Here is a 23410-nt window from a genome sequence, read left to right as displayed (position 1 = left end):
CAAGAAATATATATATCGCTACCTCATACCATCCCGGCCGATTATAACTTAATTATTACCCTTTGGAGTGAGCGTTAGGGCTCGTAAATGTACGGAGCCCAATGGTACAAAAATTCATATTGAACAACCTCGCCCAACAATTCGACGAACTATTATTTATTTAATCCTACTGAAATTCGTTAATTAACATTAAATTAAATTAACAACCGTCCGGTCGTGTCTTCAATCTTTTTCGCAGTTGCATTCCGGAGCTACAGATTTCGAAATCGAGACCCAATTAGTTCTGCTATTCATTGATGAAAGTTCCTTGACGGATGCACGGTGACAAGAAACGCTTTGTCATTAACGGTCACCACATTTCGGTCCCAGAAACGTTTGGATTTTACTCGAGACGCATTCCTCGGATCCTTCGGACTGACAAACTTTCTCGAAGCATATTGAAATTGTTGAAAATCGTATGGAAAATTGAGACGAAAATTTGCGATCGCGTTGTTCCAGAAAAACGCGAAAGATTATTTGCTGTAATGAGAAAACAAACTCGCCACAGCTTTTTCAGGGTTGAGTCCGAAAACCGCGAATTCGAAATAAACGCACTCGCAATACGATGAACCTGCTAATAAACCATGGAGTTTCGGTACAAAAGTCTAAATGTTAAGAAATTGATCAAATTTGGTGATAATGTTCTTCAACATCAAGTGCGAAAACACAAATTTTTTCAAAATTTTCTTCTACTTAGTTATCGAGTAATTACGCATTAAAGCAGATTTCTTATGCTCGGAATGTATACCTATATATATGGAAACGCTATGCTTATACACGTGAACTTTAGTGATCAATTACTCGATAACTGTGTAGAAGAAAAATCTTAAAAAATTTGTATAGTCAAATTTGGCACTAAAGAATATGTTCACCAAATTTTATAAAATTCTGAACTTTTTGAATTTTTTAATTTTTTTAGCATGGATTAGCATGGCAACATTGTATCGCCTGTACCGAAACTCCTTAAGCAGATTATTTGATACTGGAAGCGCTGCGAATCTTAAGGGTGTAAAATTGCACTTCCTGGTGATTGAGGTTCACGACATTTTCAGAAAAATGGAGCTACTTCAAATCATATTGAATGAGAATAATGATCGTTTCGCAAGTGCGGCATTAAATGTCGCAGAAATACGGAAAATGTGGATCTCAGAATTTCCTGTCGTGCTTTACGACCGCGGGACGAATATAAGAGAAGAAAAACTCGCTATTTCTTCTTCGGGTTTTAACAAATATTCAAACAAGTGTTTGCTTGCTAAAGTTTCTTTGTACGAAAATTCCACAAGTTTATGGACATTTGAGAGAATTTTTCTTTTCGTCTCACTATTATTAAGCATCAGAAAATGGTTTTAAAATCCATTATACGTTTCCTCAATTTACTGGGTATCCTGGCTATCGCTACCAGTGCTTTTTCTTCAAATATTCATGAGCAGATGACGTCAGCTGAGATTTTCGAGACTTTTGGTTCCGATTCAAGTAAGTATGATCGATAATGAGCGGCTTGTGATTAAATTTCGTGCAATTATTGATGCAACGAGGAAAACTCGATTCGTAGTTCCAGACTATCAAGTATTCGAGGTCACGTTGCCTGGGATGAGGCGAAAACGAAACGTTGACAAAGAATTTAGAATGTCGTTTGAACTTAATGGCACAAAAGTTGACTTGAAATTGAAATCTACGGAGGGCCACTTGGCGAGTAAGTACACTCCCGTTTGGTTAGCGATTTCTGATCCCAAGGCCTACAACAGTATTCGCTACGAGCCCCAACCCAATGTGAGTGGACCTCTGCATTCTTTCATTTTCATTGCCACTTTTTATTGAAAAGCTTTCATCAAACGAAATTGGATCTTCTTGCAAAAATATTTTTTCAGGCACTAACGGATATCGGTGAATTCAGAATGTTCCACGATCTGAGCAAAGACGCGGCTGTGGTAGTGTATAAGGATCCTGAACATGGATTGATTATGGTGAGCATCGCATTATAAATTCATCGACAGTCTCTGGCTCTGAGACAAATAATGTTGAATTTCGTGTGTTTGAATTTGTTGACGTTCAATACTTTCCTTCGAAAAACAGGAAGGAATCGTGACGCAATCCTTTGCAATAAAATCTCTACCGAAGCGATTAGTGAACGAAGTCCTCAAAGTTGGAGAACACGTGATCGAGAGACCGGTTTCGAAAAGATCGATGGGAGAATTCAACGTGGAAGAAGAAACGAGTTATTACGCTGTTTTCGCGGTCGAGCCTCCACCGAAGAATGCCAAGCGAAGCGCAGCGGGTGAGTTTTATTCATAAATTTGCGTCTTCGTACTTTCATTCGCTTTTCTGATATCAGTGTTTTTCACTTACTTTGAACAGTGAATCCAGCTGAGTTTTACCGTGTTAAAAAAGCCTATCGCGGGTGCCGACAGTATGCTCCGCCAGTTGTATATCCTGAAATTTTGCTCGTTCTCGATCATAATGCCTTGAGGTAAAAATCCACGTAAAACCGAATTTCAATGTGCGCGATTTTCTACAAATTTTCGTATGATGCTTTTTCAAAATTGTCTCACTTCCTGGCCAACTGGCTCGGGTAAAAAGTTCAATAAACTCTTCGTGAAGGGTTTGTTATCTGTTTTTTTTTTGCCAAATGCATGCAATTATATTAAAAATACAAAAAAAGTGTGCAGGATTGGTGAAGTATAAAGAATATGTTAGTCTGAGGGAAATACGATTCGTTTTTAATGCTTGTAGAAACCATACGATGACTCAGGTCCTCAGATTTGTCTTGGCTTTTTGGAACGGAGTTGACATGACTTATGCATCGTTGAGTAGACCGAAAGTGCGTCTCAATATTGCCGGCATTATTGTTGCTGCGGTGAGTTTTCGAGAAACCTTTTTGCAGTATGAAAAAGTATTGGTTAGATCGTGCAAATGGAATGTGAGTTCCGCCTACTTCTCTCGTGATAGGACGACAACGCAACTCCTTACATCACCGAAAATGCATCGGACAAATTCATTGTGAATGCGGAAGGAAAACTCTTGAAGAAAATCGGCGCCTATTTCTACAAGGAACATGCCAGATTTCCTTTCAGGCATTACGACATGGTGATGGCAATGACGACGTAAGATTCGCAATAAAATCAAATTACGGCGAATTATAGCATTGGAGATTGGCTAACTTAATGATTTGTTTTTATTACTAGGGCAACAATGTGTGAGAAGGGGAGCGATCCGTGTACAGTTTACTTAGGTAAATCGAGGCGATTCGAGTACAAAATACATGAAAATTTATTTTTAGTTTGAATTTATTTTCATTTTTTATTTGAATCACTCCAGGAGTGGCTACGATTGAAGCTGCTTGTACGTTGCACGAATACGCACAAAAGTCGAAGGCCATTTGGTCAACAGGAATTTTCCATTTCGATTGGAATTACGGTGGTGTCATAACGGCCGCTCACGAAGCAGCTCATTTGTAGGTTTCGATTGTAAAAGAAAAATTTCTTCACCAATTTTTGTTAATTCGTTAAATGCATTTCGCAATACTGTTTTTATGCGCACGGCGCAGATTCGGGGTTCATCACGATATAGGCTTCAAATATGGAGGGCGCAATCGCTGCAACTTGGATGATGGTTACGCCATGACACCAGCGACGGAATACATCCGTCATGGTTTCAAATGGTCCAGATGCAGCATCGACGATTTTCGCAAATACTTTTCGTGAGTTAGAATTTCCCGTCGTTGTAACGCAACGTAAAATTTTCAATATTTTGCCCAATTTTCAGTTTTATAACAGTAAACATTGCAAATACTAAAATTTACAAAACGTTTAGTACATTTTATAGGGCAAGTTTCGATTACTCTTTTCCGAATTCCATAGCACACTGAAACGGTGATTTACACACTTCAACAAAGGGCTGAGCATATAAAAACAATGGGGAAATAGGCCGATATAGCGACAAGATAGCCCTACAATGTCCCCAGTATAGCCGCATCCTAGCATAAACATTCGTACGGAAAATTCACTGTAACGTCAAAATTTACTAAATACTTCCGTAAAAGTTTCTACTGTGAACAATGAATATTATTTTTTTATAGGAAAATTCAATTTCTTTCCCATAATAATATCATGAATTGTAGCTCGTCACTGCACTATCGTGACTGGAAGGTAATTTTTCAAATTTAATTCTCTCCGTGTGCGAATCGTCAAGACCAAAAAACTTTTTCCCCTCCACCTGATATTTATGTCAAACAATTAAGTCAAACAAATGGGTCGATCGTTCGTCGTTATTGTATGAAAGTTTTCTTATTTTTTCTCATGTCAAGTGATTTTTTTTCTGAACGTCATAACTCCCGATTGTCTTCTGAACTCGTTCTAATAATATGAGCCGATAGTTCAGCAGATTCGGGATGTTTGGACAACACGCCATTGTGGATGAAACCCGTCGCTGAAATATTACCGGGTAGATGGTTAACACTGCACGGACAATGCAGGAATGACGGTATGGAAAAGGGGTGCGAGGTGCGTAGTTTCATTTACAAAAAAAAAGTACTAAAGTCTGTGGACATGGTTCTCGTGATTACACAGATTACCAACTCGTACTTCAACATGAATTTTGACAGATTTAATTTTTCGAACCCAGGTTCCGAACGTGCCGATTTGTTATGTAAAAGGCTGCAAAGCTGAAGGTTCCGATGAATGCGTTCCTAATCAGTGGCAAACTTTGCTAGGCACCAAATGTGGTGATAACAAGGTTCTCAGGAAAAATGATCGTCTTCCAAGTTGATAAATGGCTAAAATTCGAGTTTTAAATAAATTCATTTATCTTTACAGTTTTGCAACTCGAAAAGGCTCTGTGTGAAAAATTAAGAGGAAACACACTTGGGCTTCGAGTCGACGTTGTGAGCAGTTTGATGAAAACAAACTACAACTTTTTTGTATGTTTATCGAAGACGATGACGAGTCAATTGAGTCGAATGTGGGGAAAAAATAAACAAAATTTTCATGGAAAGAATTGAAGTGGAATAATTTATGATTCAAATGTTCGTAAAATCGAGTCGAATATTGTAACAATAAAAGCTTTCAATTTTTAATGCGTTTTCGACTTCCTCAACAATAAAATTCCTCCAAGCCCAAAATATTTGAATTTCGAATACCGGCAGGAAGCGTGGTACCAAAAAAACTTCCGTATGCCACTTCAACAACGAAATTACTACCATAAACGTAGTAAATGGCGAATTGACTATTCGACCATATTTTTCAACGTTTGAGAATTGTGAAGTTTTTGTTTGATAAAACGAAGGCCACTTGTCAAGTGAAAATAAAAGAGTTGCACGGTGTTCGAGAAGTGCCGCATTAATCTTGAAGTGTCGCAATGTTTTGTGTGCGTTTTTACGACACGTTTCATTTCCACCTACATCCATGTATTTATATGCTCGTTTGTAGTGCAGACACTTAATATCTCCTTAGTTATGTGGCTCTGGAAAATTTTAAATGGTTTTCCGGTATTTTTAAACCGTTTTATATGCTAGAGGAAGAGCTCGTTCTTTTTTTAAATTTGTTTCCAAGGATTCTGAGCCTTACTTATTTATTTGCAGTTTGATTCTAACTTTCATGCACTGTTACAAGATATTTCTGTGAACGAAGACCTCGTTGGAGGCGATAACTGAATTTCGTTTTTATACTCTTTCAAATTTTTTTTTCTTTCTCGCCATATTAGTGTATTGACGCATGAAAAAATGACCGTCATTTGGGGAATTTTCTTTCTTGGTTTGGTCGAGATTATGGTCGATCCCGCTGGGGCTTTTTTGTCGAATATTCACGAGCAGATGAGTTCCGCTGAAATTTTCGAGACTTTTGGTACTGCGGCCGATTCGAGTGAGTACGATAAATTCGAGTCGATCGTAATGATGCTTAAAGCTGTGAATGTTATCGCGGATGCGCTCCGCTGCTTGTAGTTCCAGACTACGAAGTATTCCCAATCACGTTGCCTGAGTTGAGACGAAGACGGAATGCTGACAACGAGATCAAAATGTCACTCACTTTGAACGGTACCAAAGTTGCCTTGAAATTCAAACCGAGCGGGGGGTACTTGGCGAGCAAATACACACCCGTATTGTCGGCGATTACGGACGAAAAAGCCTACCACGGTATCCGCTACGAGCCTCTACCGAATGTGAGATCACAGTGAATTTGTTTTAACTTGCGATTTTTACAGCGAAAAGTTATTGTGCAAAAGCTCGACGAAAGCATCAATCAGAATTTGCAGCTCGTCACGATTCACGATTTCACAGGCACTAACGGACATCGGCGAGTTTGGAATGTACCATGATCACGCAAATCAGGCAGCTATAGTCGTTTACATGGACCCAAAAGTTGGACCCGAGTTCGTAAGTGTCGACAATTTAAAATGGTGTTTTGGGCCAGGCTAGTTCTTCGAGTGGAAAAAAAGTGGAGCGATTTTCTCATTGCACCTGCGCTTCGGTAATCAATATTCCAGGAGGGAGTAGTGGGTCCAAATTTCGCAATAAAATCTTTACCCAAGAGGTTGAAGACGGAACAGCTCCAGATTGGCGTTGTGCATACGCCAAAATACAAGAGGTCCATTGAGGATGTGAATGCTGATGAGACGAGTTACTTTGCGGTTTTCAAAGTCGAATCCCCTTCGAAATATGTCAAGAGGGGCATTGCTGGTGAATTACTTAACATTTGATATGTTGACACTTTGTTTGGGTTTGTTTGCATTTCAATTTTTCATTCTCCGAATACAGATGATCCGATGGAGCTCTACAGAGTTAAAAGGAGACTTGGTCAGCGAAGGAAAGAGCTTCCGACAGTCGTTTACCCTGAAATTTTGCTTATCCTTGATCATAACGCAATTAGGTAAGATATTCCATATCATTCCTAGTAAAATATGGCAACTCTCAAAATATAAATGTAATACTGGACTTACGACAGCAATTTAATCCTGAATGAAAACTACTTGAAATAAACAGTACAATATGTTGCTAAAAATTGAATAGTGGTCGTCAATGCTTGGCTTTTTGAACCCAACAAAATTTGTCACTTATGAAAACAACAAAGTTTTTTTTTATAGTGCATAACAGATTGTGATTTTTAAATAAATGAGAAGGAGAGAGTGAGAAATAATAAATTGTGGTTTCTATTGAATTTTGCAGAAATCGTAGCATCACTCAGACACTCAGATTTATTTTGGCTTTTTGGAACGCAGCTGATATGGTTTATGCAGAATTGACTCAGCCAAAAGTGCGCCTTAACATAGCCGGCATCATCATTGGTGCTGTGAGTCTCCACGAATCTAGATTTAGCCTTAAGAGCCTTCACGTTTTTATTATTTATTGAGCAATGTTTTTTTTCTCGATTGTCTCATGACAGGATGACACAGCGACACCTTATATCTCCGAGGATGCGTCGGAAAATTTCATTCCTAATGTAAACGATATATTGAACAGGACAGGAACTTACTTTTACAACGAGCAAGTGAGGTTTCCTTTCAAACACTATGACATCGTTATGGGAATGACGACGTGAGTGTACGATAATAAAATATAAAATGATCACTGGTCACAGAGAACCTGAAGAAAAAATCCAAACGAAATTAATTCAAATACGTTTTATGGACTGAGCACTGAGAATGTATGGAAAGAAATTTCGAAAAATCCGACATTTTTCGTGCTCTAGCGAATCAAACGTTGTTGGATTTCAAAATCTTGTACCCTCCTCCCCCAAATCTTTCCAAAATAACCTGATAGCATGTTTTTCAATGTATATTTTCAGAGCAAATTTATGTGCCGAGAAGACTGATCCGTGTCAAGGTGTTCTAGGTAAATTTGTACAAATTTTCCATGATTTTTTTTACCTCTTTCATGGCTCTCAAACACTTTCAATTAAAACTATGCACACAGCCGTTCCCCTCAGCTGCTAAAAATGTTTGCAGAAATTTGCTTAAATTTCTGATAATTTTAGGTGTTGCCGTATTGAACGCTGCTTGTCGTCAAGAAACCCAACGCCCTAGACAGCACAAAGCCATAAGGTCTACGGGAGTTTTACATTACAAATGGAATTACGCTGGTGTTACGACTGCCGTTCATGAAGCAGCCCACTTGTAAGTCTACCTTGAACTACTATCAAATCCATTTTCATCTTACTCTTTGTTTTTTCACTATTTTTATTTTTACTTTTATTTTCTATGAGTTTTGGATTTTTAAGCGTTCTCTAAAAATCTTAGTGTTAATTATTTGATACGTTTAAGAAAAACCGATTATTTTGTTATTATTTTAGACATTTTAGAAACGTAAAGCCTCAGAGACATTGTCTGAGGCATAATTATATTCAATCAATCTTTACATTATTTGTTGTTGAAGCATTTCGATATTTCTGAATATATGACAGATTTGGCGTTCATCATGATGAGGGCTATGAATATGGTGGTAGAAATGAGTGTGATATGGAAGAAGGTTATGCAATGACCCCAGCCGCACAGCTCACTCAACACGGTTTCAAGTGGTCTAAATGCAGCAAGAGATATTTCCAAGAATATTTCAGGTAGAGAGATGTAGAAATTGAATGTAGAAATTTTCTCACACCGATTATAACTTCGCAATATCGGATTACTAATTTTAATTATCAAGCAAAGAATGAAGTACTTTTTTTCTTTCAAATTTTGTACAACGATGTCGATATCTGAGAAAAATCATTTTACCATTACAAACCAACAGATCCAGAGAATCGGAATGTTTGGACAACGTACCACTTTGGGCTCGCACCAAAGGCGAAGTTTTACCAGGTAGATGGTTGACGTTGGCTGGCCAATGCAGAAATTCTGGTATGGAGAGCGGATGCAAGGTATGATTTAAACGGAAAAAGCAAGAAAAAATTCTCGACTAATTTCTACGAATTTAATGTATTTCGTGTACTTACGCAATGTCAAATATTTTCTGATCCATAATTCCGCTTCGAATTTTTCGGCGCAGGTTCCCAACTTGCCATTTTGTTTTGTAAAAGGTTGTAAAGCCGCAAACTCCGAGGAATGTGTCGCCGACGCATGGCAGACTTTGCCTGGTACCGAATGCGGAGAGGGCAAGGTTCGTGAAAATATAACGATTTTTTCATGATAAAAACTGTTTGGTACATTGACGAGGAGAAAAAAAATAATCGACTGTCCTTTTCCAGATATGCGACGCGAACCGAGCTTGTGTAAAAGAGAGAAAAGACTGACGTGACGCATTCATCGCTCTAACAATGATAAAAGCTCTTTTTTCAATATCATCATTCGTTGTTTTTGGAATATTAAACAGTTGATTGCACAAGTCCACGCAAGAATTATCTGCCGGTGAAAAAAAAATCCAATAAAATAGCATTTTCATCGTAGGCATTGTCATCATTCCAACAAATCCCACAAAATATCCATCAAAAATCGTGATCCTAACCCTGAGTTCATGTACCGTACGAATTGCGAGCAAACAGAGCGTGCACGTAAAACGTATATGCAAAGACCCTACTCCGAGGATGCCAATATATGCATACGTATACATACATCCATAGCAGATATACGATTGCCCTAAACGCTTGGCGAACACGTGGATCATATTTTGAATGCATAATGAAATCCGTATTGGGATGGTATATTCGCAACCCCAATGGGAATTGAATGACGACGAAAACCTTGGAGTTAAACGGATTCGGCCATTACTGTTTGTACAAAATAATGTACACACCTCGCTAAAGGGGAAATTAGGAATAGCGTATTTCATTTGATTTGAATGAAAAAATGTGTGCTTTAGAATATTAGTGTTGTACAGACGGCAGTTCAATATTTGCACACGCGCTTGGCGTAAAAGAAACATTTTTTCATTTTTCCAAATTATTCATTTGTTCTCTGTTCCTTTTGGCTGAAAGTACATTTTTTTGCTCCTTGCAGAATTGTGGCAAAAAATATATTTTCCATATCAGCGTTTGCTCAAATGCGACAAAAAGCGATTGAAATAATCGAAGTAGAAAGAATCATTTCCCGCGGTGATTGGTTGCTGAACAGATTCAGTTCACGATAACATGACGATGATCACGAGGAAGTGCTGGCCAGAAATATCTCTGCGCTCCAAACACAGTGGGTATATAATACCATTATAAATCTTTGGTATACAAGGAGTGGACAGCTTTACGACAGCTACTCGACAAAGTAAAGAAAATTGGGAAGAACGTTATTTTCTTGTGGTTTACCAATACATGTACAAATCTGGATCATGGAGGATCGAAATCCTCAAAGTCTTTTGGTCTGTTTGGTCAGATTAGCTCTCGTAAGTGTGCTCTAATCCGGTTAAAATGTTTGCCAACAGCGATACATGAAATGCGTGTGTACGTACACGCGGGTACAGGCAACTGCGTGTGTGGATAGAGTTTGAGGTAGCGGAGTTTATTTAATGCCTGAAGGGAGGATATACAGGACGAGGAAGAATCTCGCGCTCGGCGCCCTTTCCTCTCGACGTTAAACTTCTGTCTATATAGTTACACACGCATCATCCATGTTTGTTCATATTTGCGCAGCTTGGTCAAACAGAGGAGTGTGCCTTTTAGTAAAAACCATTCTGTACTAACGTATTAGAACACGGTGGAGGGTCCATTCGATGCCTTGAGGGCGACGAAAGCCCTTGCGGTTGGACGCGACGGATTCCATAAAACGTGGCTGATGCGCACGCTTGCCAAATCTTAATTGTTTACATACCTACGCCCGGTGACGAGGGGGAGGTCTTACGAGAGCAAGAAAAAAAAGGATCATCCGCATTTTTCCGGGGTGTATCAAATTCTCACTAAAAGAAGAAAATCCCTGCTCTCTGAAACGCGCTTTCGGGGTTTTTTTTTTTTTTTTTTTTTTTTTTTTATTTCGCTTTATTCCCCGTTCCCGTTATCCCGTTTCCTTTTATTTTGCTTCTATTAATATGAGGTTGATCAACGTACACGCAGGATAAGCGATGGCAAGCTGAGAAAGCACCTCGCGTGCCGTTGAGAAATGGTCAATAAACGTGGCACCCACCACTCGCTGTGTGGTTTGTAGTTGAGGAAAATTAGTCATGGGCCTCAATAATAAAGGTCGTTGATGCGTGCTTTCGATGTGCTTACTTTTTTGTTTAAGGTAACTCATGTTGTACTGCATGCTAGTTGAATGAGTGTTAGATTTTCAAAACGCTTTCAGCACCAAGTTCAACGTACAGATTAAACTTATTGTTAGTAGCATATTTTATTAACGTGAAAAAATGTGAAAAATGATAGTTTTGCAAAACTATCAACTGGTAAATGCAAATTTTTACGACGACACATTTTCACAGGTGCTTTTCAAAGAATTTTGTTCCTCAACTGATCCTCTACGAATTCACCACGTAGATTTTTCTTTAAATTCATTCCTTCAGAAATGATTAATGAAAAAGTTTTTTCACTTAATGAACAATTAGCTGTAACAGTGAAACGATCAAGTTAAAAAATAACTTCATGGTGGATTTGTGGAGGACCAGTTAAGAAACAAAATGAGCCTTGTTGCAATAAAATCGATGAAAAAACGCTGATAATTCTTTGAAAAATACCAGTGAAAATGTGTCATCGTGGAAATTTGCATATTTATCAGTTGATGGTTTTGCAAAACTATCGTTTTTAATATTTTTACATGTTAATAAGATATGCTGTGATACAAATCCACTAACAATACATTCAATCGGTACGTTAAACTTGGTCTAAAAGCGTTTTGAAAATTTAACACTCACTGGACTGGCATGCAGAGTTCATTTTTCAGGGTGTAATCTTCTTAGAGTGGTTTATTTTTGGACAAATCGCATAAGTTTCGGACTTCGAATTAGAGAATTTTATTCGGGTTTGGAAAATAAATAATTTTTCAACATTGTGCCAACTCAATATTCACTTTGACCTCGCGGATTACTCCACTCCGAAGTTTCGTTCAAAAAAATCTGTGTTTCCACTAATACGGTGAATGATTTACGTTGTGCCTGCGAGTTCAATGACTGATGACTTTTAGCTCCCCCGGAGCACGCGCTATGCTTGACAATGCTGACTCTTGGGTCCCGCTACCCCAACGTGTGGCCTTCGATGTGCTGACACGACGCGTCAGTGCGATCGGTCATTGAAAAGTTTTTCTCGAAAAAGGTGCGCTTTTGTGGAACGCACACATTCATTTCGCAGAATGAGCGAAAAGGGAGAGAAAAAAGGGAGGGAAAAGGACGAAAGAAGGGGAGAAAGTGCTAAGTGGGCGGCATAATTCAGCCGTTTTAGCAAAACGGGAAAATCGTGACCATCGGTTAATCGGGGGACCAAAAAGTCAAGCCCGCCCCATTGCCCGCGATTTCAGGTTTTTTATAGTTTTCGTGTATTTTTTTTCATATACTAAGAATAAGGGTGTCGAAGCGTTTTTTTTCGAAAATGGGGTAAAAATGATGGAGCCTCGCACATTTTGTCGCAAACCCATGATCACTCCCATCATTGGCCAGTTTTTTCTACGCTATTACACACGCATCAATGCTTCCCGCTATAAAAGTGCTATAGTTGAGCCGAAATAGCATGCGGAGTCTTATAATATTCTTTGTTGAGCGACTGAATAATGATTGGACTAGTGACTTCTGCGGTAGGGTGAAAAAAGCACCCCTGATTGATTTATAGAAATTTTCTCACTAGCATTGACTAATTTTTTATCGCAGATTGCTTTCAGCCCTTTCTGCCAATTTATACACTTTTTTCTTCTCTCGATGCTTGCTCCCTTATTCGCCTTCCTTTTCCCGGGTCGATAGCAACCATCAAATATTCGATGAACTAATTAATTTCGCACTGAGTGAAAGAAGAGCCGTCAGCAAGATCGTACATCAAGAGGTTCGAAACAAAAGCGAAAAAAAAAACTGCGAATTAACGATGAGCGTGCCTCGGCATTGGAGAATTAAAGGAGGCCGATAGTCGCGAAGAAAAAGTGTGCAGTTGAACGATACTGGAGGGGAAGGATGCTCTTACGACGTTTCTAAAAAGTTATCCCAGGCCCAGGCCCCAATGCTTGGGTTACGAAACGCCTTTTTTGTTCTGCTTCAATTGAAAATAAAATGAGCTCGACCAGGATAAAATTTATGTCACTAACGAATGAAATTTCGTCTGAAGAAATGAGAATAATTTGCTCTTCTTTGTGTGGAATTTTCTTCATGTAAATATTCGCGATTGCACTCCCTTATTATTTGTACACACCCCGCTGACTGAGATGATTTACGGAATCGCTCGATTCGTATTAACTTTGTATATACATGAGCGATAATCCATGGGCGGAAGGAGGAGTCGAAAAAGCTAGTTACGTATACTATTTGATTGAGGTACAAGGGAAGAAAGAGAGAGATGCTGGGTGGTAAATAGAAAACTGAGAGGAGGCGAATGGCGATGGAGAAAGTGCTGAGAGATGATTCTCTCGGTGAGAGAGAGAGAGAGAACAAGGGCGAGAAATACTGAGAGGGAAAAAGCAAGATAGGAAACGAGAGAAGCAAAGCGTTGAGAGGATCGGAAAGAGGGTGATGGGGGTGTGTCTCAACGCCTGGCCACGACATCACCAATTAGTCACCGGCGCTTAAAAACAGCAGGGAGCCTCTCCGCATCGCCGCCATCGCGCCACACTCTCCGCACCGAATTCTCTTCCTTTTTGCTATAAATATATGTGACTATATATACGTCAACGTACACTTCCGGTCCTACCTTTCGCCCTCTTCAGGGCACAAACATTTTGCCAACCCTTGCCGCTGTGTTGTCACACTTGCACCTCTGTCTCATTTTCTTGTAAATATATATTCTTCTTTTTAAACCTCGCGTACCGTTCGTCTCTTGATAAATATTTATGTCGTTACTGCGCGAGGAATTATCGTGCGAGTTTATAATGGAGTTTCATCGACTGCAACAGCAAGATCGATTGCTCCGAGCTCGTAGTATCGATCTATTTTTATTTCGTTGATACGCAATTTAAATTAAAACATCGATTCCCGTTTGATTAACGCAGTTTCTGATAAAGCGTGCACGCACTGAATAAGACGTGGCAAGGTCCTTGATTTATAAACTCAATGAATGTAAACATACAGGAATACGCGCAAAGTATTATTTCTAGCGATTCACTCAAGTTTTTCGAGGGATACTGTGAGGGCATACATACATGCAGTGTATACACGGTGAAATATCCATTGTGTCGAAAAGTCGTGGATATATAAGGGTCGTGAAGAAGTGTAAGGTGAATACACGTTACAAGGGAGAGGATTGGAGGAGCGCAGAGACGAAGCGAACGTAGCATCGGGCAGAGCTCTTGTGTGTACCATAGCAGCTGCTATTGACACCTCGATACGCTGACTCAAATGGAACCGAAACAGTATATATACGCTGAAATACACATGCGTACGAATATCTATCGTAATAGCGGGAGAGAAAGAACCCTCAGAGAAAACAGCTCCGTGCTGCTGGCTCCTGTTGCAAAGTACGTATAACTGTACAGTATTTCCGAGTCTTGGAAAGCAAAAGCTCCGTGCTCATGAAGCAGCCTCGAATTTCTTTGTATTATGCTCACCGAGTTTTCACTTATCGTATATATTTTTTTTTTAAAGATCGAATCATTGATGAGCGTATAATCAACGATTTTCGTACTGTCTACCTCAATAATATTTTTTAAAAATTATTTTGTTTTATTTTCATTATTATTTTTGTATTATTGTTAATAATAATAATTTACAAAAAGACCTCTGTCTACCCTAATTAGGCGGGCAAAAAGAGACTATTTTCATGAATTTTTTTGGTACTGGTATGAATGATAAATGTGGATATAAAAAGAGTTATGTCTAAAAAATACACTCTTAAAGTACATGGGAATTTTTTTTAATGATTATTTTACTCAATTTTCGTGCAGAAAAGTGGGGAGAAGAGAGGTCCAATAAAAAAGATGGGTGTGCGCTGTTGATAAAATCTCTGGAACGGATGATCGCGGAGAAAAAAAAGTGGTGTTAGATTCAATAGATAAATGGCTTAGCGCATATCATATACGATTATCGATTTTTTCAAAAATGACGAAATGACAGCCATTTTTCCAAAAAACCGCGAAAAAGCACGTTTTTTTTTGTAAAGAAAAAATAGTTCCACTCGTAATTTTGAAAAACATAATTTTGAGAAAAACGCGTTTAAACAAAGGCAGGTACGCGGTACCGCACTGGGCGGTACGCATTATCGCGCTCAGACAGCCGAGTAAACGTCGCTCAAAAGTACACTTGGACTGCTCAGATCTTTATAAAATTTTAGTATAACACTTTTAAATATGTATCGAAAAATGCAATAAAAAAAACGATTTTTTTGAAAATTCTAATTAGAGTAGACCCCTTAAAGGCATGTGGGGATCATGGGCAAATGGTGTAGAAATGACACAGTAAGAGGGGCATTCCAGCATCGTCTTCAGTCAGAAACGATGAATTCGTTAAACGTTGCCATTTTTATTTGGTTTTGTAAAGTAGAATGTATTTGTTCTGAGTTTATGATAACATCAATCGTTCGAGTTATTATTTGTGTAAATCTCATTACAATGATGGGCATGTAAAAAACTATTTCTGTCTTTTGTTACTCTAAATGGGATATTATTCCGGTCGATTCACTCGATTAAACGATTAAGAACTGAGCGATATTTTTTCTCGCTAGCCTCTCCATGCGACGACTCAACACACTGTTTTGGGCCCTGCATCCCGAATGATTTAGCATCATCATCGGTATCTCTGTACTCATAAACCAGATGACTAAACGAGGGCTTGCTCACGTATAATTCGGTAATTAAAAACGATGCACGGGTATTGTCAGAGGTGAATGGGGTACGAGAGGGGTGTTTAAATCGGAGAAATTTCGCACAGCAAAATTATTCGTACGTCTCTCTTCCTTTTGTACGCTCAATGATTTGCATAACGCGCTAGCTCGGTTTCCCCCTCAAAACCCTTTCCTTGCGCGCGATCTTCATTTCCGCAGAGCCACACCGTAAGCCGAGCCCAGTTGGTTTGTAAGAATTATAATAATTTTAATAATAACGATGATAAAAGGAGAAGGTTGTACGAGCTGCAGTGAGACAAGAGGAACTTAATGTTCCGGAAAGTTTCGAGCGTTATTTCTCGTACAGAAATCTTATTCAACGACCGACATTACTTTTGCTATCATCGACTATTTCAAAGCATTTATAATTGTCCCTCAACAAACTTGAAATTTCGTCTCGATTTTTAATGTGTAAATCCCGTCGCGATGACTTTTGCATTTCAGAGCCATTTAATTGTTTAACCGATGTCGTAAAACTCACTAAATATTCAATAATTTTCATAATATTGCTCAACAGTCAAAAGGTAAAGGCGAGCTGAATCTAGAGGGAACTAAACATTAACCGGAGTTATTACTTTCGCTCAATGAGTTACGCCCGGTACGATAATCGGAGGGCATTCTCCCAGAAGCAAAATCCCCTCGTCCGTCTCTAATGAACGACAAATCGAACACTTTTTAAACCACTCGGTCCCCGCGAAAATATACAAACTGGAAACAACGCATTAGCTTCATTGAAAAACTTCATTTATTGGCTCAAACAAGCATTTTCCAAATCGACAAAAACATCGTTGAAGCGCCAAATGTCAGCGAAATCGAACGAACAATTTTTCCTAACGTACTCGAGAGTTTTCACTGGCAATCGATCAGAGATACCTGGAACGTAGCCACGTCGATAAAAAATTTCATTTTAGTGCCCACAACCTCAAATCGTCCCGTTAAAAAACACACACACACAAGCCTGCAGCATCTTTTTTTCTATAGACTGTGCGGGTAAACGGTCGCATTAACATGCATCTAAAACCTCTTACGCGGGCTCCCCGTGTAATGCCGTTCTTATTATACCCATAAACAGTTAGTATAAATGTATATATACACGCACGTATGTACATAGGCACGCACAGAAAGGGCCGATCGGTGGCACGCGACCGAGATTGTACAGTACGTGCCCCTTGTTTCCTCGTTGGCGGCTGATGCGTGCTCTGTCAGTGACACGAGAGACGAGTGTTTCTGATTGCCGAATAGCTCTGACGACGTATACGCGCGGCGACGATCGAACGACATGAACGATGTACGATCCATTACCTATACGTCCGAAGACGGATAGGCCCTAAACGAGCGGACAACTTATCCCCCTGCGCCGTGCGTCTGCCTTACGATTCCATGTTTCTATGATGCTGCAGCAATTACCCTCTGATACGTGCCGCATCATGAAAAAAGATGGAGAAATGACGAATGAAAACAGAAAAGGATGGCGATGCGTTTTTCAAATCTTTGAGGGTCTTTAACATATCACGATTATTTCGGCAAGAACGAGCTCCAATGACGGATGAGATTCGAGTACTTTCTCAATGTTTTCGATGCTTATGGAAGAGACTTCAAGGCGAAGGTCGCTCGTTTCGTTATCGCAATCTTTCATTAGATTGCCACGGTGATTACGTTTTCGTTTGTTTTTTTTAATCGCTTACGTCAGTCTACTTTTTAATCGACGTTTCTAATGTACTTTGATAAAAATTCAATTATTATTTTTCGTCAGTAAATTTTTGATGATTTGATTTCAAACAACCGGATCTTCTTTTCGCCGACAGGCGATTCAATTTCCAGGAACAATTTACTATGTGTATACATATAGAATTGTAGATGGAATGTGCGAGCGTGTGGAAGTCGAGCTGCTTCCTCTAAATATCAGGCCTGTAAGATGTTAGCTTTACATGCACATAAAATAGTTCGGATATTTTGTTGTTGCGACTCTACTTGTCCGATTATAAGGTCGTTTTAGCCCGTTTTTTGTCTCCAATCCAATTGGCCTAATTAATCCAGCATCTGTGGCACTCGTAAGCATTGATGGGTCTAATTTTAAATTCGCTCTTCAAATGACGAAAATGATTATAAAAACCGGAAACTTCGATCGTTCATATTTCTATGTAGATAAATGTGTAAATACAGCAATAGCCAAACAGCGAACGTAGGAAACGTAAATTGCAAACAGCCAATCAGGTAATGCTTCAACAGGCAAATTGCCCTGCGAAAAAGTCGCTCGCACCAAATTCACGAACTCGGCGGATGAATAAATGCGGAGAATCGTTTTTTTCCAATTCCAGTTCCGCCGCATCCCCGCCAGCGTTATCCCGTTGCTGTAGTTAATAGTTCTAGCCGGTCGCAATTACATCAGTGTGTAACGAACCGCGGTATTGGCGTTACCAGTGCTTCCTCAATTTTCCTAGCTTCCTATAAATTCAGGTCAACTGATCGATGAATTCGTTTTGCAGATTCATGGCGTACAATGAACTATTTTTTCATCGTATAACAGTCGAACAAATTGGATTCATTTGTGTCAGAGAAATTTTCAATTTTTGGAAATTCTTGCGAGAATCGAGCTTCCAAAGGAATCAATCTTTCGCTCCAAGTTGTTAAAAAATAATTCACAAAGAAAGGAGTACATTGGCCTATGGTTATTGTGAATCAGAAAAAAAACTGCCTCATTGTAAGGAAAAAGTTGCAAAAAGTCAATAAAATCGACCAATTTATTTTTTCACCGTTATTCCAAAGTTTTTTTGCACCCTGGGAGAACTGCAGCTCGCCGTGTTCAGTATCTACTGCGTTCCACGATCACCCTATCGCTCCTCGATTGTGACCGTGATTGACACACGCTGAAAATCTATTTTTCCTACCCGATGAGTATTTACACGAGCACGGAGGAGCGGCTTGTACAAATTTTACATAGAACAATGTAGATCGAGTTGTGCATGCGTTCGATCGAGCTCGCCCTGGAACGAGGTATCCAAAAAAGTGGACGAACCTATTATGAGTTGTCTATCATCGGATTTTTTTTCTCTCGATGAAAAAATAAACGCATTGCAATATTCGGAGTACCGATAAATATTTCAAACCGTTTGGAACAGTCCATGGTCCTTGGTTTCCAACGAAAAAAATTGTAATTCAGAATTCCTCCATATTATGAAACATCGCATTACAGCCGTTCGCTAATTCATGCCTCCGTAGATTCGCTGTATTCAGAAGCATTTACGTAAAAAAAACTTCAACAAGATCCGCTAATTCAATATCTCAAATTGAGCTGTTCGATATCACTGCGACGATTCGATACAAAACCCTTCCTCAGCCTGCTTCGACTTCGCCGTTGAGTTGGTTTTTCTGCTACCAGGCAGCGTCTCGAGGAGCTGCCGCATCTCGAGATCGCAGTGTCATGATTTTTTATTTACATCGAAATAGATTCGAGTGACGGAAAATGTAAAGATGCGAGCCTGAGATGCACACGAATTTTCTCAACGTTCAGATAAAACCGTGTATTCTTGTTCCGGAAAAGTTGGATGTACAATCGATAGAACTGGAAAATGCTTTCGAGTTTATGTACATTGGGAGTACGCCCGGTTTGCAAGGATATACCGTCGCTTTGCACACGCTATCGTACGGGCAAATTTTAGATCATCGTTGCCGCGTTGAACGTATGTCTGTATCGGCACGAGGAGCTGCTCCGAGGGACCAAATCGCGTTTACAAACGTTATGCTCAGACGTGCGGCAACGATACATGTATAGACGACGGTGAACTCTCTCGCGCTCGGATATAAGCCTTCTAGTGAAGCAACCGCAACGAGGCTCTTTCATCTTATCGCGGTATCAACGTCAAACGCACCGGTCCAGACCGAGCACACCGAAACTGCTCTCTGTTCGGCTATGAGGCCGAACCTTTCTCATCCCTGCGGCATATTATCCACGCTCACTATCATGTATGTATATATCTACATAATACCCAATTTCATGCAACTCGAACTGACTTTGAGCCTCGTTCCCATCTCTTTTTCTCTCCCTATCGACTCTCCGGATTCACTATATCTCTGACGTTTCACCATATCTATTCCCGCCCTCTTTTTCACGAAGTTACGATTCCGTTAAAAAATTACTGACACTTTGATGGGCCTCTTATCAGCAAGTTTGTTTTTTTTATTACATATAACTTTATTCACTTTCATAGAAGTCAAATAAGTTGTTATGAGAGCTTATCTATCGTTGGTACTCGAACGATGTACGCGTACTCGTATTTATTAGCTCAGCCCGAGTGCATTCGATTTCTTCTTTTTATGCAAAAAAAAAAAAAAAAATTTATCGATTCATTTTATTGCTACATTAATAAAACTGTTTAATGTTTTAAATCAACGAATTTGTGCAATTTCAATAATAGTTTATTCTTAAACAGTTTCAAGTGCAACACAGCGTTCTCGTTAGTAGATGCTGGCTCTCTTAGCGCGACGCAATGATGAAAGCAGCGTTTTTGGGATCGTCCCGCATCATGAGTTATTGAGGAAAAAAATATAAGAATTGTTCTTTGGGATAATTCGAGTGTGAAAAATTAGTCGATTGTTAAATGGGATTTACGAATGAAATTTTCATTCGATATTTATTAAGGCTGCTTATAACAGCGACGATATCGATGACTGGAGTCCATGTACGAGGTTTATCCTCAAGGGGAGACGAGACGGAAGAGCTATTGACGCGTGTCTCATATAAGAAATCGAGCCTGTCGTAAAACGTCATGTTTTATAGTAGATGGGATCTCGTTTGCCACACTGCCGGTATAACTCTAGCCGTCAATGATGACGCTGGGTTATCCAACTATCTCTCCCGCTGTGAACGTTCGCAACAGACGTTCCAGGGGGGAGATATTCTTTACTGGGGTTGGATTTATAAATGCTCGCGTGGAAATAAAAAAAGAAAGCGGTGTCGAAAAATATTCAGCGTGTGTTTGTCAACACGTGACCGAACGACGGTCGGGGATTAAGAACTGTCGGACCGCGTAATTTCGATGCGGCGGTGATCAAACAAATTAATGAATTAAGGGTGGTAAGCATATCAATCGCCACTCGAAAAACCCATTAACTATCGCATAATCCGTCCCTGTTTGTACATGGAATATTATTATTGCTTTGATTTTTCAGTTCCAGACCTACGCTCCATTCAAGAATGTACTTCCCTCGTTAATAGCATGTTGATAAAATCGAGATAACGCGGATTTAATGAAATTGTACCTCTGGAAACTCTGGAAATAATTCCGGTCTGGCTGAAGAAGAAAAATGAATTTTGTTTCACAGAAATATCCAAAGTGAGTGACAATCCCAAAAAATAAACTCGATTTTTGTGTAGCACGCTGGTGTGCGTTCTCGAAAATAAATTCGACGTTGGATGTGAATGAATGCGAGAATTTTATTAACGAGGCTCGATTTCTCAGTGCAAATTCATCTGATAATTGTTAATGTTATTTTTTTTGCCTAAAAAATGAATTTTCCCGAAGAATTTGGTATCGTGGAATATGCATATGTTACACATTAGATTACGTACGTGTAGATCACGTTCTCATTGATATATTACAAGCACACGTCGACTCTAATATAGACACATTCCATGTATGGGTATATAAATATACACAAAACTGATCTCCACAATTGTGAGCTTATACGAACGTGTATCGGGGACTGAGATTTGGCGGACCCTCTCGACTCGACTTGCGATTATTCAATTCATCGGCCTGTCAAAAACACCAGTGCACGGCCAGGCTTCCCTGGCCGTTTCTCTCTTCTACTCACCCTCGACCTTCCCCCCCTCGCAGCGTCGCCCGTACCCTTCGAGCTCCATACATATGGGCAAACCGAGATCAATCTGACGGAGTCGCTTGAAAAATATTACATTTTTTCCTTCCGAATGACAATGGCAGAAATAAAACACGGTTTTACAAATTTTTCTCGACAACGATCGAAACGCAATTTTCAATTTCATCAAGCTTCCGAACTTTTTCATGGTTAACGATGTTTTCTATTTTCATTTGTTCCACTATGGTTTTTTCCTCGAGATTCGTTATATTGTTGGAAATAGTTTGTTCAATCTAGCTGACAAATAGTAAAAATGAGATTATTCGGTTTGTTAAAACTAGAAAGTCCACTGTACGTTGCTACCTCCCTGTTTCCCTCTCTCTTTTACTCTTTGGTCGATCTCCTGCACACCCACATCCACCATCGCGTTTCCTCCCTCCACTTTTCTTCTTCGTCTCACTCGCAATTCCATTCTCGTTATATACATTTCTCTCGATCTCCCGGAAAACTTGTTCTATTCGTCTCTATCTCGCACCATCCCTTATTGCTGGATCTCTACCCTTCTCCAGTCCCTTTTCTCTCTGTCACTCGGAGTATCCCCCTTACCATTGGATTTGGCTACCATCAGCGTAGAAAGCAGAGAGTCAGGAGCGTACTGCGGGGAGAAAAGGGAGAGAAAAACGATTAGGAGCAATACGCTGCGATAACTGCCTCTAATATCTCGGTATATCCTTGCCATATACTATGGCAATACAAATTAAACAAGGTTCCTGCGATCGCCCATGCTCTCTCGCAGTGTGCTATACGGGCTCTCATGGCCACGCGATATTACCCAGATTTTCCCTTATTCCTCTTTCTTCGTTTGCCTCTACGTATATATATATATATTTATAACATTTACAGTATTATGTTATTTCACTTGGACGATTTTCTTTCGTCACGGCGTCCACCCTCATTCGGCTCTCTTCTATTATGTATATTATAATAACGCAAATTGGAGCTGCTGGGGGCATGAAAATTCTTTTGACAGTCTTCGTATTCTTAATTATTTAAGCTCTTCGACTTCTTGTTATTGGAAAGAATTATGTCACAATGAAAATGCCAAATGTATCGATAATGATGCTCGGTGAAAAGACCAATAGCCTTTCATTCAAAAGACTCGAGAGTCTTTTTCTCTATAAGCATAGTAAAAAATGTTTTCAGTCACTTCGAATGTTTGTATTGTAAAGTATGCTCGGGCAACCCTGAAAAAAAAACTATATGTATAGTAAAATGTCACACGTATTCGGTGTATATTCGTGTATTTATCGTAGACTTTACTATGCTGACAGTCAAAATTTGTGATTAACAAACATTTCCACTTATTGTGAGTGCTAGTCTAAGATATGATGAATAACACTTGAAAACAAAACAAAATATGGTTCTCACGTGCATCACTTATTATTTTTGCTATGCGCATAAAGCTGTTTAGAATTCAAGGGATGAAAAATAGCAAAATTCAAAAAATACTATTCTGTTTGTAAGCAGTGCCTAAATAGTTTTAAAATTCTTGAAAAATAATATATTCTTCACTATAAAAAACGAATCCGTTTTCTCTGTGTGGGTGGGTACAGCGGATCGTATTATGCATTATTTTACAACGGACTTGGCACGACTCTCCGGTCTGTTGTAACGTAGCTCTACTTTACTCGACATTTCGTTACGTTACTTTT

The 23410-nt window shown here is 39.3% G+C and overlaps 2 protein-coding genes across 2 annotated transcripts; both read left to right on the top strand.

The window, feature by feature from the left end:
• Window positions 1-1238: 1238 nt before the first annotated feature.
• On the top strand, window positions 1239-5110 carry LOC122416182 (A disintegrin and metalloproteinase with thrombospondin motifs 16-like). Its single transcript, XM_043428914.1, has 13 exons — window positions 1239-1512; window positions 1592-1809; window positions 1908-2003; window positions 2113-2314; window positions 2395-2506; window positions 2770-2893; window positions 2986-3140; window positions 3222-3268; window positions 3355-3490; window positions 3584-3736; window positions 4412-4538; window positions 4660-4770; window positions 4851-5110. The coding sequence occupies exons 1-13, from the start codon at window positions 1380-1382 to the stop codon at window positions 4884-4886; spliced, it is 1650 nt and encodes a 549-aa protein (XP_043284849.1). The 5' UTR covers window positions 1239-1379; the 3' UTR covers window positions 4887-5110.
• A 502-nt stretch (window positions 5111-5612) lies between these two features.
• On the top strand, window positions 5613-9407 carry LOC122416175 (A disintegrin and metalloproteinase with thrombospondin motifs 5-like). The gene is made up of 13 exons (XM_043428901.1): window positions 5613-5894; window positions 5975-6192; window positions 6311-6406; window positions 6517-6709; window positions 6788-6899; window positions 7196-7319; window positions 7413-7564; window positions 7815-7861; window positions 8004-8142; window positions 8430-8582; window positions 8756-8882; window positions 9011-9121; window positions 9210-9407. The coding sequence occupies exons 1-13, from the start codon at window positions 5756-5758 to the stop codon at window positions 9252-9254; spliced, it is 1656 nt and encodes a 551-aa protein (XP_043284836.1). The 5' UTR covers window positions 5613-5755; the 3' UTR covers window positions 9255-9407.
• The last annotated feature ends 14003 nt before the right edge of the window (window positions 9408-23410 follow it).

The sequence above is a fragment of the Venturia canescens genome, chromosome 1, assembly GCF_019457755.1.
Source record: "Venturia canescens isolate UGA chromosome 1, ASM1945775v1, whole genome shotgun sequence".
Taxonomy (NCBI): Eukaryota; Metazoa; Arthropoda; class Insecta; order Hymenoptera; family Ichneumonidae; genus Venturia; species Venturia canescens.
Note: the sequence above shows the minus strand (reverse complement) of the source record. Positions and strands in the feature narration are given on the sequence as shown.

Coding starts and splice junctions, on each gene's coding strand:
- LOC122416182 (XM_043428914.1), top strand. CDS start 1,380: ATGGTTTTAAAATCCATTATACGTTTCCTCAATTTACTGGGTATCCTG. Junction 2,894..2,985: donor CCGGCATTATTGTTGCTGCG/GTGAGTTTTCGA, acceptor CTCTCGTGATAG/GACGACAACGCAACTCCTTA. Junction 3,737..4,411: donor GATTTTCGCAAATACTTTTC/GTGAGTTAGAAT, acceptor ATGAGCCGATAG/TTCAGCAGATTCGGGATGTT.
- LOC122416175 (XM_043428901.1), top strand. CDS start 5,756: ATGACCGTCATTTGGGGAATTTTCTTTCTTGGTTTGGTCGAGATTATG. Junction 7,862..8,003: donor TCCGTGTCAAGGTGTTCTAG/GTAAATTTGTAC, acceptor TGATAATTTTAG/GTGTTGCCGTATTGAACGCT. Junction 8,883..9,010: donor GTATGGAGAGCGGATGCAAG/GTATGATTTAAA, acceptor TTTTCGGCGCAG/GTTCCCAACTTGCCATTTTG.